The 17,974-nt window shown below is 34.0% G+C and overlaps 1 protein-coding gene across 1 annotated transcript in view; it reads left to right on the plus strand.

Moving 5' to 3' along the window:
* LOC111057744 (MTRF1L release factor glutamine methyltransferase) overlaps positions 1 to 17,974 on the plus strand; it is an 84,282-nt gene that overhangs the window by 59,160 nt on the left and 7,148 nt on the right. Inside the window, exon 5 of the mRNA XM_039431450.1 lies at positions 17,698 to 17,921. Coding sequence (XP_039287384.1) covers positions 17,698 to 17,921 — 224 coding nt within the window. The remainder of the gene's footprint in view (positions 1 to 17,697; positions 17,922 to 17,974) is intronic.

Genomic DNA, 17,974 nt, shown 5'->3' on the forward strand with positions numbered 1-17,974 from the left:
TTGGCTTGTTAGGAATAGTGATTAAAGTTTACAGGATGCTACAGACGTCGTGCGCTAAAATGTCTGTAAAGTGATGAGCTGAACTCAAAAAAAAAAAAAATAATCTATGTCTTAACAATTTAGTAATTACAATTAAATACATTACTAACAATGACCACACAACTTTTCAAAGTGGTCATATAATTTCCAAAACTTAAAATGAGTGTCAAGTGAATTTTATGATGGAAATAAAATTATTTATTTATTTATTTTATAACCTCACACGTCAACTGGAGCTTATTGTGTGTCCCAAGTACGTTAGATGGGTGGGCAAATCAATACCTGTGACATTTAGATCCAGGAGTTTTTCCCTATACTAACATCCCATTTGTGCCTGCACTTTTTTAAAGATGATAAAGAAGACAATTTTGAATAAAATTTAGAATTTAGAAATAGGCCGACACATCTAGAAAATACCTGAGTCTATACCTAATTCATGCAGGTGAACGGGCTAGAGTCAAGAAAACTTCAATTAATCTTGCCATGCCTGATTTAATAGGTTTATACCATAGAATAACACTACACTTTGAAATAATTAAACAAAAAATACAAACAGCTTCAATAACATTGGCAACTAAAATCGAACAACAGAAACAACAATATCATGTTACTTTGTTGACATTCTTCATCTGATTCGGGGGCGCATTACTATCCCCGTTTAGATAGCAATACGTCACAAAACCAAACAAGATCAGTCATAAAATAACCAATCAATTTCAACATGAAATTACTCAAGAAAGAAAAAACCCGTTGAACCCAAATTTCGTCGATAGTAACCCATATAACCCATTTCATAATAATTTTGAATCCCCACTTTTTATTGACATTCTCGAATGAACCTTTGTTTCACTACACTGCACTTTCGTTGGTTTGTACGTTGCTTTATCGTCGGGGTTACAGTACCTTGTTTTTGGCGGTGAGCTTTTTCCGGGCGACGTCCTCTTACGTCCCTAGACCTGTCGTCTGAACGGGTGTCTTGAAGCGGTTTTACATAAAGTTGCGGAACCAAAGGGGTGGTAGTACAAGAAGTTGGTTTGGGGACACACATGAACCGCTGTAAATAAATGTATTACAGCATTAATTTCTAACTCTTCCTACAATTCATCAAAAGCTAAAACAGGAGTTATCTATTGATTACAATTAATTAAATTCTCTCATTCTATTTGAATCCTCATTTTATATAGATTTTTATCTTCAAACTACTGATTCTTTGTATCAGAATTAATGGATCTTTCTTCACAAATAATTCAAAAGTTCTGTTATAATTTAATAAATTAGCATTCAGTTAAAAGCCTTAACGCCATGAGAAAACACAGTCAGAAAAATAATTTAAATTGTATTAAAATTTGAACATTCATTAATATTAATTTCCTGGAAAAGAAAAACTTTCTTCTTCGTCTATTAAGATTTCTATCATAAAAATTTACTAAATCATTCGAAAGCCTTAATGACATAAGAAAACAGAGTCTGAAAAATATAAATTATAAAATGTCATAAACTCAATATGAACAATTCTTAAAAGTTTCATTCCAATTTAAAGCGGGCCCTCTTCAAAAGAAATCTCTTTAATCATTCCGAAATTCAGCAAAATGTATAACTAATTGAGATTTGTGGCAAGAGTCTTTAAAACTGTGGCAAGAGTCAGGACAAAACAATATGGACGTGTCCACCTTTTAAGTAGGTACTAAAGACGGACCGAGTATAATAATCTTGAATACTTCAATCACTTTATTGAGTCCCTGGTTATTTTCTTGGCAAACTCTAACAAGGGAAAACGTTTAAAAGACATCATAGTTTTAATTGGTTCTATGTTACTCTGCTGTTGTAAAATATGAAGTACGTTTGATCATAATAGTAAAGGATGAAACTTTTTCACTCAGCTGAATGTATTGAAATCTAACTATCATTACTATAGAGTTGAGAGTGCAATATATTTTTAACAATATAAAGCAATTCAGTAGGCAATACTATTCTACATCGACTACGATTCAAAGATAATAATGGTTGAAACTGCAACGCTAGCGAGCCATCGGAGAGCAATGACACACGCTTGATGTACATTCCGTAGCTATGAAAATTTCTATCCATTATTGTATTCCAGCAGGAAATCTCCATCACTGAATTATATTAAGTGAACTAAAACGGAAGCAGTTAAACTGAATACACCTATGATAAGATTATAATTGTATTAATCATGGAAGGTAAACTAATAAAGAATAGGGATATCGACAAAATAATATGAAATATAAAGCGAATAGAATATAAAATATGAGGCCTTAGACATTATTCTTATTATTTTATGAATGGGAATATATTTTATCTATATGTACTAACTCCTAACTATGTGAATGTATAATTCTTAACTATGAATGGATGAGTATTAAGCTATTGAAAATGGGTATAGTATAGAATATTATGATAAATCGTCTTATGCTAAATAACTTATTATTATTATTATTATTAGAGACATCATTTACATACATAGTATTATGACTGTTGATGACTTCAAAAATTGATCATCACCCGATTTACCAAACAATCAATTATCTACTACCGTGGGAAAACTGTACAATAATTTCATTTACCGCGAGTATGCAGCCGTGCATGAAATAAAATTAAACCTAATTCACCTACCTAAATATATTTAATATTACGAAGTTAATAACATAATTTAATGACTAATCTAGTTGCGCAAGTTATTTACATTCCGGAATTTCTTCTATATACATTATATTGTCACGTAACAAAATCTTTGACTAAACCCTTCATGAACCCGTAATGAATCCTTCTAACAAATACGGTAAATATCTTTATCATAACTCTTTTTTCTCTTTTCTCCTTCTCATTCATTAGGAATCATCTCGTTGAGTGTATAGAGACAAGGCTATAGAGTGGCGCCATACTCACAAAAACTTATCCAATTATAACTCACGACAAAAAATCTTGTCTTCAATAGACTGATCTGTTTCCTATTTTTTCCTGATCTGTTTCGGATATTTTTCAACATGACTCAAGCGTGATTTTGCATTATAATATTCCAGTAGGAAACTTCTACCACAGAACGCTAGTCAAAACAAAACTATGATCGAGTGCCAGGCTATTATTTATCGCAAACTCAAAGTACGTGACATTTTCTCTAAACACTGGAAGAAGACTTTTCATCGCATGATTTAATAATATGGAAATTCAACTCGATCAACTAGCTTGGGACTGCTAATGCTTGACTTCTGATTATCAACATAATGAAATTTACCAATACATTAACACATTAATAGACTACTATTACACTATTACTGATTCTCAAGTTCACTGACATTTTCAACCTTACTGGAGCCTCACATAATTATTCCTCAACTATAAACTTCATATTTAACTAGATCTCAAAATATCCCAACTTATTCACATGGAAAACTTGATTGCAATTTTACTATTCATCATTAAAAAATTTATCATTTCATTAAAGATTTTCCTATTTTTTTATTTATTAATTCTTTTTGACTACTTATCTCTAAAGGGTCCTACTACTGTTAATTACCTCAATTTAATTTTCCCAACAAAAATTCTATTTCCTTTTTGACACGAATTTTCCTACATATTTCTACTTTCATATCCCCAATTAACCTTTTAATCAACCTTTCAACTCTCAACTACAGAATAATTTAAACTCATGCTTAACTCAAGAGATTTTCCCTTTTCATTTCAAATTCAACTAGAAGAATTTCACTGTTAATTTTATTTTAATTTAACCCGTTCAGTACTGTTCCAATATTTATTTCTACTTTCACTGATAACCATTTTAACATTACCTAGGTACTCGAAAAAGTTTCTCTGTTATTTTATTTGTATACCTTAACTAATCACTTTAAATATTCATTGTCTAAAACTTTCAATTTTCGTTACCATACCAAATTTCTAAGCAACTTTAAACTCAATAATACCCCTTTTTTTACCAATTTTTACTTGTGTTTTTGCGGCTGACTTTCCTACCAAACATTAACGAACCTTTTGACTGGGTTTCCCTAAACTGCATTACGCTGATTGTTTTCCTTACAATCACTACGAAGACTCACTAAATATTCTAGATTTCGGTTTACGTTATTCTACTGACGAGCCCCATAACTCTCGAATGAACCAGACCGTTTACTAGATACAAAAAAAAATCTCAGCTCACACCATCTTCGGTGCCTTTCGCTAAAATTATACAATTCCACCGTACAAATTTGCAAGGTTAGTCACAGCTAGATTCCTTGATTTGTTACACGGACAACTATCGGGCAGTGCTCCGTTCTCTCTGGACACGGACCTACACTCGCGCCGATTACCTAAATTCAACAACAACACACACAGGCAGGACATCCCCTTGTCCTCCTCTAAATCTTGAGTCTCAACTAAACAAACAAAAAAATTCCCCACAGTCTACAGGAAACGTCATCAACACAACGGATCTTTACACTATCACTACGCATGCCTACCGCAAAAATCACACCTAAAAAAAATATTTCCAATAATAAAACTGATTCACCTTTTCGAGAATAAACATTACTGATAAAGGGACTTAACAACCTCATCTCAATCAACTTATTTTTATACAAATTCCCAAGGATTTGATCATCGTTTCAACTTTAATCTACAATATCTAATTATTTAGTTTAAACATCTCAAGGCCAAAACTACTCATCAACTTTTCAAAACTACATATCAACAATAACTAATAAAACAGTTTCCTATTTATTCTCTGATTACCTTCGATCTACCTAAACTTATCAAAAAAAATTCCTATTTTCCTCAAACATTCTCCCATAGTAATTTCCGAATTTTCCTAATTTACTTGGGTTGACCTTTAAAATCTCAATATTCACTTTCACTACTACTATAATGATATTCAACTACCAGACGTGAGACCAGAATACGTACGTTGACATTACAATAATTTCTATCATCATTCACGGAATTACAGAATACAAAAAATTTATTCAGCACTTAGAATCAGTTTTTTCTCACATGTCCTAGTTTCTTCTACTCATTTTTATTCTAACGTTAAACCTTTCAATATCAATGATCAATTTCAATAAGAAGTTTCAGAATACTTTCAACTTAAGCTTCAATAATACCTGACTTTATCTTCAAGCGCTTCAAAGAATTATCATTTTTAATGGATTTACTGAACTTAATAACTTCCCTATTTCATCTACAATTATTTAAACTTCAGAAAAATTGGAGTAGCAACTATAAATTATTCATTCAACTCCAAACCCAAAATATTGACAGTTAACACGTTCACAGAATGAATTATTAAGTATAGACTCAGAAAAATTGATCTAGTATTATTAGAGTAAGTTATGAAAAATTTAATTTTTTAGAAAATTTGAATTCCAGAGATTTAAATATCTCTAGACAGCAGAGTCGGGGCAGTTGTGTGCCTAAGAAGATAATTTTGAATAAAATTTAGAATTTAGAAATAGGCCGACACATCTAGAAAATACCTGAGTCTATACCTAATTCATGCAGGTGAACGGGCTAGAGTCAAGAAAACTTCAATTAATCTTGCCATGCCTGATTTAATAGGTTTATACCATAGAATAACACTACACTTTGAAATAATTAAACAAAAAATACAAACAGCTTCAATAACATTGGCAACTAAAATCGAACAACAGAAACAACAATATCATGTTACTTTGTTGACATTCTTCATCTGATTCGGGGGCGCATTACTATCCCCGTTTAGATAGCAATACGTCACAAAACCAAACAAGATCAGTCATAAAATAACCAATCAATTTCAACATGAAATTACTCAAGAAAGAAAAAACCCGTTGAACCCAAATTTCGTCGATAGTAACCCATATAACCCATTTCATAATAATTTTGAATCCCCACTTTTTATTGACATTCTCGAATGAACCTTTGTTTCACTACACTGCACTTTCGTTGGTTTGTACGTTGCTTTATCGTCGGGGTTACAGTACCTTGTTTTTGGCGGTGAGCTTTTACCGGTTGAATTTGGCTTGACGGCGACGTCCTCTTACGTCCCTAGACCTGTCGTCTGAACGGGTGTCTTGAAGCGGTTTTACATAAAGTTGCGGAACCAAAGGGGTGGTAGTACAAGAAGTTGGTTTGGGGACACACATGAACCGCTGTAAATAAATGTATTACAGCATTAATTTCTAACTCTTCCTACAATTCATCAAAAGCTAAAACAGGAGTTATCTATTGATTACAATTAATTAAATTCTCTCATTCTATTTGAATCCTCATTTTATATAGATTTTTATCTTCAAACTACTGATTCTTTGTATCAGAATTAATGGATCTTTCTTCACAATAATTCAAAAGTTCTGTTATAATTTAATAAATTAGCATTCAGTTAAAAGCCTTAACGCCATGAGAAAACACAGTCAGAAAAATAATTTAAATTGTATTAAAATTTGAACATTCATTAATATTAATTTCCTGGAAAAGAAAAACTTTCTTCTTCGTCTATTAAGATTTCTATCATAAAAATTTACTAAATCATTCGAAAGCCTTAATGACATAAGAAAACAGAGTCTGAAAAATATAAATTATAAAATGTCATAAACTCAATATGAACAATTCTTAAAAGTTTCATTCCAATTTAAAGGCTATCTTCCTGACTTTCAGCAATACTCTACGATAATATATCTCCAGAAACAATAACTCAAATGTAACGTAACTGAAAACTTTCCATACTTCTGTAGAAAAAAAATTTATAATTATCTTCCATCACTAATAAAATCAAAAGGATTATTCTCAATCAATATTATTAACTTGAAAAATAACAGGCTTTGTTAATACATTACTCTTATGGAAGTTTCAATCAATTAAATTCCCTAAATTATATTTTAACCTTATTTTACGTACCTTAGCGGTTATTTGAAGAAACAATTATTCGTACATGAAGAAGAAACACAATTAAACCTTTCAGGACATGGCACTACTAGTAAATTTAAACATTAATAAAAAATAAAACCTGCTCCTACATTAACTAATTACCAAAGTTGTAAACTTGCCCAAAAAGGGCGAAACATAGTGACTACATCTTTACTCTCGTAGTGCTCCTAGCAAAGTGTCCTCCGGAACGTAATCTGGTCTCTCGACTGGGGAATCCCCACTACTGTATTTAGAAACAGGTCTCCTATTGGGCGAATGGAATCAATTTGACCAATCGTCGCGTGGCTTCTACAGCCTTTGGACCAAATAGTAACTGCAAAATCGGTAGTTTGTTATAATTTCAATGCTTGCTGTTTTCCAACTTATCGCATTTTATGTCGCGACAAGAAGGCTAAGTTTTAGAGATAATTCCATAATCTACATTCCTCGACGACTCGGAGCCACAATTTTTAAATATCTATCATGGGAAACTCGAAGTCATGGCCGTTCATAATAGAGAGAGAAAATAATTTATTTCGCTAACTCACTTACAATAATGGCTCTAGTCTATTGCGTATTAAATTTACTATTATAACATGGGAAAAGGCCTGAATTAAAGACAGTGCCCGGCACACTCCCCTTCCTTCCGGTGTGAAACACGCAAAAAGAAATCTAATCAGGATATGTTACCATAGAGGCATTCTGTATGATTTGGAGAGTCGAATTTCTGGATTGATAGTAGGATCCAATTTGAAGCGGGCCCTCTTCAAAAGAAATATCTTTAATCATTCCGAAATTCAGCAAAATGTATAACTAATTGAGATTTGTGGCAAGAGTCTTTAAAACTGTGGCAAGAGTCAGGACAAAACAATATGGACGTGTCCCCCTTTTAAGTAGGTACTAAAGACGGATCGAGTATAATAATCTTGAATACTTCAATCACTTTATTGAGTCCCTGGTTATTTTCTTGGCAAACTCTAACAAGGGAAAACGTTTAAAAGACATCATAGTTTTAATTGGTTCTATGTTACTCTGCTGTTGTAAAATATGAAGTACGTTTGATCATAATAGTAAAGGATGAAACTTTTTCACTCAGCTGAATGTATTGAAATCTAACTATCATTACTATAGAGTTGAGAGTGCAATATATTTTTAACAATATAAAGCAATTCAGTAGGCAATACTATTCTACATCGACTACGATTCAAAGATAATAATGGTTGAAACTGCAACGCTAGCGAGCCATTGGAGAGCAATGACACACGCTTGATGTACATTCCGTAGCTATGAAAATTTCTATCCATTATTGTATTCCAGCAGGAAATCTCCATCACTGAATTATAAACAGGTCCTTCTCCTTGTCCCTAGTTTCTCGCAATCCAATATTATATGCTTGGCAGTCTCTTCAGACTGGTTGGTCCTGGTGGCCTAGGTGACTTCTACTCTTGGCATTTTTTTTAGGTCCGTCCACTTCCAAAATTGTCTCTAGGGCACCTGGCCACCCTCGACTTAGTCTATTGGCCCACATTTGTGCCTGGAGTTGCACCCATCTCTGGTCTCTTGGGGTTTTCTTTTTTCCCCCTTCCAAAACTTTGCAGGGTCAAAAGCTTCACCTCCCCAAGAAGTTTTGCCTGGATGGCCGCCCTTCTTATTTGAGCAGTGGTGAGGTTTGGTCTCTCCACCCGAAAACTGCTCGGTTGCTCTATAGCATCCTCAGGCATTCCTGTGGATTATTGCTTTTCTGGACTTTTGAGAAGCTCATCCTCCCTCTCCAGTTAGTATGGTGTAATTGAGCTTACATAATCCATGTCGTGATTGTAGAAGCCTTCTCAATGTTGATAGCCTCTACATAAGAGTGCATGGAACTTTCTGTGTTCCTAAAGCACCCATTTCAAATTGTGGAACGTGCCCTTGGGGCAGATCCCAATGAGTTTGAAGGCAAGGCAACTTCTGGTTGCCTTGGGATTTGGTTTTTTAATTCATGTGGTTTTTTTATCTCCAGGAACAGCTAGGGAAGTAGAATCGACCCAGACAAAGCCCTGCATGTCCAGGCAAGGCTGAATACTACAGAAAGGCGCTTGGTATCTTGCTGGCGCCGCTAGACACCATATAAAAGGCCTGGTGCCATCCACCCATCAGCACAGTCCACATCACACCTTGGGTTGGCCCAAGAAATAATAAGAATATGGCCAATGTCGTCTGAAAGAAAAAGAAAGAAAGAAAGAATGGCACATAGCTAAGTCAATGAAAAATGTGCCATTCTAGAAATGAAAACTTCCAAAGCAGATTAAGAAGGAGAAGAAGGGTTTTGGAAGAAGGGCTTTGGAAAGGGGGTCCCTTTTTGTCGCCTCCTATGACAAGCAGGGATACTGTGGGTGTATTCTGGTTTTCAACAAATTCTTAAGTCCGATGTTCGACTCGAAGCTCTCCCAACCCACAGGGGCTGATTTCCAAGTAAATATCACTACAGTACCAAAGAGAAAAGATAGCATAAGAAGATATCACATGATATGAAGCGTTTTATGTTTCAAATTTCTCTGTTTGCCAATAGTTCTTGTAGTTTGTGTAGATTTTTTCATGAAGCTATGTGACCCTAGTATTCTCATAATATTCTTCACACATATCTGTTCATATAATAATTTTGAATTTAATTGTTGGCTGCTTACAGGTTGCAAATCACCCAAAATATTCCTCAAAGAATTAACCTTGTACTTTGAAGAAATATTTAATATTAACGAAAACAATATATATAAATATATTTTACAGAACACCACAATTATTGATGATTACAATATTATTGTATTATAAAATAATATTTTATTATAAAACCAGATATGCTAATTGATTGATCTAATGAACGGTTTTGGATTTGATTCACTCAATACTGATTACACTCATAGGTCCCAATTTTCTTTTATTGATCATCTTTATTTGAAATCCAAAATAATATACAGAGTGATTATAAAAGGACTTTACAACTTTGAAAGCATATTTATTGAATTTACTTACAGAATTCAGAAAGGTGTCATTTTCTTACAAAATACGTCAAGTTTTAGGTGTGCATGTTATTTTGGTTCAATGTGACAGTCGTTGGCAATGCGACATACATCCCACCAATAATCAATTTCTTGTCACACTCGTACCAGCATATCAGGCGTAACTTGTGCAATCACAGCAATCCAGATGTGATCCATTTCCAGAGGTCATTAAGATTGTCTGGTAGAGGCGGAATATAAACCCTATCCTTAATAAAACCCCACAGTTAGAAATCCATTGCTATCAAATATGGTGAGCGAGGTGGCCATGCAATTGGCCCTGCATGGTAAATCCAGCGAAGTTGAAAGCAATAATTGTCTAGAAAATCCCGAACTTCTCCGTGGAAATGAGCTTTCCATTATCTCAAAATCCTCAAACATTCCAGTAATTTTGTCAATCCTGATTGTATGATTATAAATTATATAACTTTGAACAATTCGAATTTGGTTTTTCCAGTCTTCTTTATTGTTGCCTGTTGGATCTACTATGAAATATTTGACATTAGAATTCCCTGTGGATGGCCTAGAGACTGCTTCTCGAGGAGTACTGCCGCAATCGAATGCCTAATCTCATAGGTCACAATTTTCTTTTATAGATCATCTTCATTTGAAATCCAAAATAATATACAGAGTGATTATAAAATGACTTTACAACTTTGAAAGCATATTTATTGAATTTACTTACAGAATTCAGAAAGGTGTCATTTTCTTACAAAATACGTCAAGTTTTAGGTGTGCATGTTATTTTGGTTCAATGTGACAGTCGTTGGTAATGTGACATACATCCCACCAATAATCAATTTCTTGTCACACTCATACCAGCATATCAGGCATAACTTGTGCAATCACAGCAATCCAGATGTGATCTGGATGAGGAGTACTGCCGCAATCGAATGCGTAAAGGTGCCTTTTCTGTGCACATTTCTTGAGGCTAATAACTTGCTCTGCAAGACCCAGTTTGGTTGCAGGAAAGGCCTTTCAACTACACATGCCCCAATAAATTTGTTCAAGGAAATTATTGTTTGTTTTGAGGAAAAAACCACTGCTGCTGTATCATTCTGTGGCCTTAGCAGAGCATTTGATTGTGTCTCACATGACATCCTTCTGGCTAAGTTGGAACACTTGCATGTTGAGAGACCTGCCCTTGAGTTACTGTCTTCCTATTTTTAGGGCAGAACTCAGTATGTCTGTGTAGATGGTGAGAGCTCTGGTGTTTGCCTGTTAAATGTGGAGTGCCACAAGGTTCTGTATTGGGACCACTGCTATTTATAATCATGATTGACGATCTGAGTATAAATGTCCCATCAAAGGTCTTACCTACTATATGCAGAGGACACCACAGTGCTCAATAAACATGAAAATGACGCTCAGGCGGTTGCACTGTGTAGGAATAATTTTAAAGTTGTACAGAATTGGTTGATTGCAAATGAACTGTTCCTTAATACCAGGCGCACACCAATGCAGAAGTTTTGTTGTGGTGTGAATTCACTTCACAGAACTTGCTGTGCGGAAATTTAATACCATTGCGGTGTATGTGCTAGTGAAATGTGTTGCAAAATATTCCCTTGTGAAAAATTCGCAGCTTCTGCTACATGCAGCATTTGCAGCGCATTTTTGTGTTGCAAATTTTGTGGCAAGTTCTGGAACTACACTAGTTTTGTCTGCCTTGTAAACAACATAAGTTTTTTTTTGTAGGCGCAGGTCTGGTCAGGAAATCCTGGGGCCCGTTTCACAAAGGTACAAGTAGGTTACAAGTCTTGTTGCCAACCATGGTTTTGGAGAACAGCTGATTACTAGCGTTTCACAAAAGCAGAATTGTAAATTTATAGTTACAATGAATTTCTACAAGTTAACAAGTGATTTGCTTGTTACGAACAAGTGTTTCACAAAGATTTTCATTGTAGCCAACAATTTTTGTCATAATTACTTGTTCGTAACTATGAAATTTCTACCGAGGTGGAAAGCTATGTAAAGGATTTACAAGTGATCATTAAAATAATTTTAAATATTCAATAATGCAATAATATTCAAAATTATTTCTAATAATCAAAAATGCCTTATATCCCTCTAAAATTCATTATTTTGGAAATATATGCATCAGGAAATCAAATTTAATAAATTTCCAAAATAGTTATTAATGTGTTACCTCATATGTTATGTGTACAATAGTATATATACACAGTATATATAGTATACATTATATATAGTACATCTACTATTTATATACAGAGTACATATAGTGTGTAGGTTACAAATTCAGCAATAAATGAAGTAGACTGTACAAAAAACATTATATTGCTTTCAAATATTTTCAAAGTAATTATTGAAAAGTACAAGTAACCTTTATAAAGGATGAAAAAAGGAAATCATCATGAAAATAGGTTATGTTTACTATTGAAGTACTTGTAGACTTGTAAAATTGTAAACTTGTAGATCATAAATTTTTATGAAACGTGAGTACTTGTAATCTTGTAACTACAAGTACTTGTTCGTAACCATGGTTGGTAACAATACTTGTACCTTTGTGAAATAGGCCCCTGATAGCAGTGTATACCTGTGATATGGATTGTAGTATTTATTATATACTGGCCTATATGTCAAAGTGTGACATCATATCATGTTGGGGCTTATACATTCTATTCTATTGTTGTTTAAATTGTATTGTTCTATGTAAATTATATTGTATTGTTGTTCTATTGTTGTTTGTGTGTAAACTTCTAATGTCGACCGCGAACGGGTCGGTCTCGAACAAAATGGTTGACTGCTTTTGTATTAAATCATAGGAGCGTTTTCGTTTATGCAAATTTTTCACTGCAGACCGAACATCATACGCATTGTGGCAGCACTCCTCAAGAAGCAATCTCTAGGCCGTCCACAGGGAATTTTAACCTCAAATATTTCATAGAATATCCAGCAGGCAACAATAAAGAAAAAACAAATTGGAATCGTTCAAAGTTATAAATTATTATCATACAATAATAATTGGCAAGAAGCCTGCCCTTCTGTCTTCTGAACCCACATCATTGTTGCTCAACTGAGATCAGACTACTCAGTGATTGTGAACAGTTACATGTCCAGAATGACTCATGATGTGTGTGATACATGTCCCAACTGTGGCAGCGGACCCCACAACATGGAGCATCTTTTCAGCTGCCCCTCAAAGCCGACACTATTGACAGCCGCCAGCCTCTGAACTGATGACCCCTGTGGGGTGGCCCGCTTCCTGGGCCTTGAGATGGAGGAGGAGTGGAACAACAGGGTTCCAGAAGTTGCTACAGCAACAACAAGCTTTTTCTCGGCCATCTGCAAGGTATTCTAACCTCAAAGAGGTTGAAGAAGACCAGAAAAAACAAATTGAAATTGTTTTAAGTTATCCTAACCTATACTATTATCTGTTTATTTCTGTTTCAATTTCTGTTTATCTATATAATAAGAGAGAGTAGGGTTATGTTTGTTCGCATCAAAACATGTCAACTTGTGGATTGCATACCAAAAACGGGAATGATTCAGATCTCCAAATTTTGCACATAGATTCTAAAAATATCAATTTCATGCACCTCGAAGCCTAAATTTCAATTTTCCTTCTAGATTTTTCAGAAATAATGTTAAAATTTCATTTATGGAACATCATATGGCATACCTATTGTTGTAGAATTTGTTTGTATAAAGGAATCTCGGAGAGAAATTGAAACGCTGGTAACAATGTGTAGCAATATGATGTGTTCAGATACAGGAAGCTCATGTTTTGATACAGGAGTTATGATACAAATGCTGGCAGCTTATTACCGGTATAGCGATTGTGATAATATTATATTATTGTGTGTTGTTAAGTTTTAAGTGACAACCTATTGATTCTCAATCTTTTAAATTTACAAAAAGCTGTTCTAGTAATACAATATTAAACACTGAAAATCATCTAACTTGCCATACAACACCTGGTGCCGATACAAGTAGTAAGTTAGATTATGTTATAGAAGTATGCAAGAGTTTTGATTTTAAATGAAATCAATACAATAATATAGCCAATTAGCCAACATACAATAATGTTCCATTTACAAATTCCTAAATCCGTGAAATATTGACAACTTTTTCTTTAACATAAGAGATTTATTATTTCAAGTATGATGAGGTTAGGTACCATAAGTACTGAAATCTGATTATCAGAAAAAAAAATTTGTTGAACCAATTTGAACAGCTATATTATTCAGCTTTTTGAACAAACATTTAAAATAATATGTGTTGAATTATTTTGAACAAAGTGCTTTAAATAATCATAATCATTTTCTATCTATTTTGGTGGCAAATTCAATTGTGGCACAACCTAAAATTTAACAGCATATTTGAATATTGCTGGAATTTTCTGCAATTTATATGTATCACTTCACAAATAGATGTGAAAATTAACGAATATCATTATGAATTATCAGACAGAAACAAATAAAATCTTCTTTTTAATTAAATATACTACCTACATTTATTTTCATTCTTATCACTGAAAAGATACTGAAGCAAAATAAGAGTAAGGATAATGCAATGGGATGTTATAACGTTGTTACTAGACATTCATCTCCAAGCATAGTCGTGACTTAGTGGTAAAATACTCGGCTTTGAAGCGAAAGATTCTCGGTTTGGATCCCAAAACTTTAGATTTTTTTGTTCATAATTTTTTCCCTGGAAACGTATTATTATGAATTATTTTTTGAAGGAAGTTGTTCTCATTACGATTGAACTTTGATTTCATCAAATAATCTTTTAATGCAAATAAAATTTAATGTAAAATTTTGAAATAAAGTTAATTAATCAATTATTAATCTTTATGTATAAAAATGAATCTCTGTGTGTTAGTTTTTATTTGTTTCCTATAGACTTGAAAACTACTTGACAGAACAGCATGAAACTTTGGGGATATGTTGTGTGAATATTGGGGATGATTTCTGACCTGACATTTTAATAGGAAGGCTAATAAAAATTATTTATTTATCACTTTACAGACCTATGTTTTTGAAATTGTCGGCCGAGCGGCTACCAAAGAACGGGAAGATGATTATGATTCAAGATCATGCTGTGATAATAATTTATGATTTAGCCTGTAAAGTTACCAGCTGTAATTAACAGATACATTGTGTACTGGTATTAATACGGTAGTTTGGAGTTGAAGTTTAGTTGATTGGTACCAGCTGTAGATGATGATTAGTCAGAAGACCTATACAAATAATTATCACTCCCGTATCATTGAGAAACTGGAAAATGTTGGAAAAAATTATTCACCTCATGAAAGAGAGTTGTTCATATTTCATTCATTAATTACTGAAGAATGACAGAATAATTTACATTTTTTGAATTTATAGCTTAGCTTAGGATATTCATCCTAAAATGGAAGATAGAAAGAATATGGAATTCTGTGTGATTCATCCTATATCGCATATTTCCTGGACTATCTATTGTCAATCAAAAGCTATGAACGCATTAAATTCATCTTTGAAACACTGATATTACTTTTTTTTTAATTCAACACTTTACTGATAAATATATTATTACTACCAATTGATTGAGAAGAATATGTTTTCGGAATAATAAATGCTGCATGACTAAGCACATAGGAAGTCCGTATTGAGCTGCAAATGAAAATATTGATTGACAGATAAATTTAATGATTCACAAAATAAAGTTAATTGTGGCATGAGATACATTGACTTTTTGGCGATACGAAGTTCGCCGGGTAAGCTAGTATGTTCATATGTTTAGATTTTTATATGTTTGTATTGCACTGGATCTCGAAAACGGCTCTAACGATTCTCACGAAATTCAGATCATAGTAGGTTTATTATATAAAAATTCGATTGCACTAGGTCTCATCCCTGGGAAAACTCGCTAAAGAACATTAAAAGAATTAATATATTCATCCTTGGAAAAACAGCTGATAATAATTATTTCGTTGTCTGTTGATGATGGAAGTGAGTGAGCGAGTTCATGCAATACCTACTATTACTTAGTAATAATTACTTATTTAGTAAAATATTATGACTCAGCTGTTGAACTTTTGTAATCATTCAATCAGGTACTTAGAGTCGGTTGCAAAAAAGCCGGGTTTTTTTTCAATCCTGATTAATTCCAGTAGATCCTTCTTTTTGAAATGGTTTTCTCTGATTTGGTTCACATGAAATTAATCAGGATTAAAATTTAACCGGCTTTTGTGCAACCTGGCCTTTGTGAGGGAAATTTTTGCATTCCTCTGGGAATTAATCTCAATTTACTGTGATTAGATAGAACATTTCTGTATGAACTATGAATCTATTATATATAAAAGCGAAATGGCACTCACTCACTGACTGACTGACTCACTCACTCACTCACTCACTCACTCACTCACTCGCATAACTAAAAATCTACCGGACCAAAAACGTTCAAATTTGGTAGGTATGTTCAGTTGGCCCTTTAGAGGCGCACTAAGAAATCTTTTGGCAATATTCCAACTCTAAGGGTTGTTTTTAAGGGTTTAAAGTTCGTCTTTTAGCATGTATATTCTTCTTCTCCCAATCTCTTAATTATAATTGAAATTTCCATATCATATGTTACTATAGAACTATAATCTAGATAGAGTATCTCTTCGAAACAGTTGTTAACTGGCAACTAAATTAATAATTTTGTCAGGTTGGCATTAAGTTGAGTTGACTTTGTTAGGTTGGCACCAAGTTGAAGATTTGAATGCATTTATCGCGGAGAAATAATTGATTGGGCACTGCTACTTCAATCCTGGGAATATTATATTACTAGCCGTCAGGCTCGCTTCGCTCGCCATATCCGTTTAGCCAGACGTTTAGTCTGAACCCCCGACTGGATTGTCCTAACATATGATAAAAATGCTCAAATGAAAAATGCAGGCGAGCGAAGCGAGCCTGCTGATCTCATTCTTGGACGATCCAGTCGGGGGTCCAGGGGGCGGAGCCCCTTGGCTAGACGTATATGGCGAGCGAAGCGAGCCTGACGGCTAGTGATATTATAATTTCTTCTTTCGTAATAAATTTTGTATGTTTTTGATTTTTGTCTGGACAAACTGTGAAAAGGAATATTGTAGTTTATCATGGTCTTCTTTTTCTTTTAATAGAAAGAGCTGTGATAAAATCCATATCCATCATCAATAACAACTACATAACTTTTTTATTCGATTGAAATAGTCTATAATCAATAAAATGGCAGATAACCTTACTCTGGTCTGAATGTGTGACGTTTGAAATAGCGATCGAGTCGTGTAAAGGAAAACGCTTCATCTGCTGTCGACCATGGATTTTCAGCCATCTTGAAATTGAGCCCTACCCGGTCGCAGTCGAAGTTAACGTACAAACGAAAATGTACCTGTTTGAAAAATATGTTTGGTCCACACTGAAAAATTTACATGAACGAAGAAGCTACTAAGCTTTAACACAGAGGCAGTTGGCCATTTTGCTCGAACCCGACCCAGTCGTAGTCGTCATCGGAATTTTACGCACAAACGAAAACCTACCTTTACACAAACGATTTGCGTTCAGCAGGATGACAATCGAATGTTTTTATCAGATGAGTTTTTATTTTATTCAGACAATTTACAAAATAAAGACAAAATACAAATGTTATTGAGCGTGTTTTGTCTTTGTATCATTAATTTGCTTACAAAATAAACATATTATTGAGCCTACATCAATTTTGTGTATGATTGATTTTCCTGGAACTTCATGCTAGTTCTCTTTGATTTTAGGCCAAAATTTACGCAATTGAAGCGAGTGAAGAGGCTTGCAATTTGGCCAAGGAAAACTGTAGACGGTTGGAGCTATGTGAAAGGGTGCACGTGATGAATGCAAAGCTGATGTCAAACGGGTCACTGTTGAATGGCTCAATGCCTGACTGTGTTGACGTGTTGGTCAGCAATCCACCCTACATCAAGACTGCAGACATCACCTCGCTCCAGCCCGAAATAACATTGTAAGTATTGCAAAATCAGAGAATACATCAATTAGCAAAACGTCCTGCGGTCC

The sequence above is a fragment of the Nilaparvata lugens genome, chromosome 6 (genome assembly GCF_014356525.2).
Source record: "Nilaparvata lugens isolate BPH chromosome 6, ASM1435652v1, whole genome shotgun sequence".
NCBI classification, from domain to species: domain Eukaryota; kingdom Metazoa; phylum Arthropoda; class Insecta; order Hemiptera; family Delphacidae; genus Nilaparvata; species Nilaparvata lugens.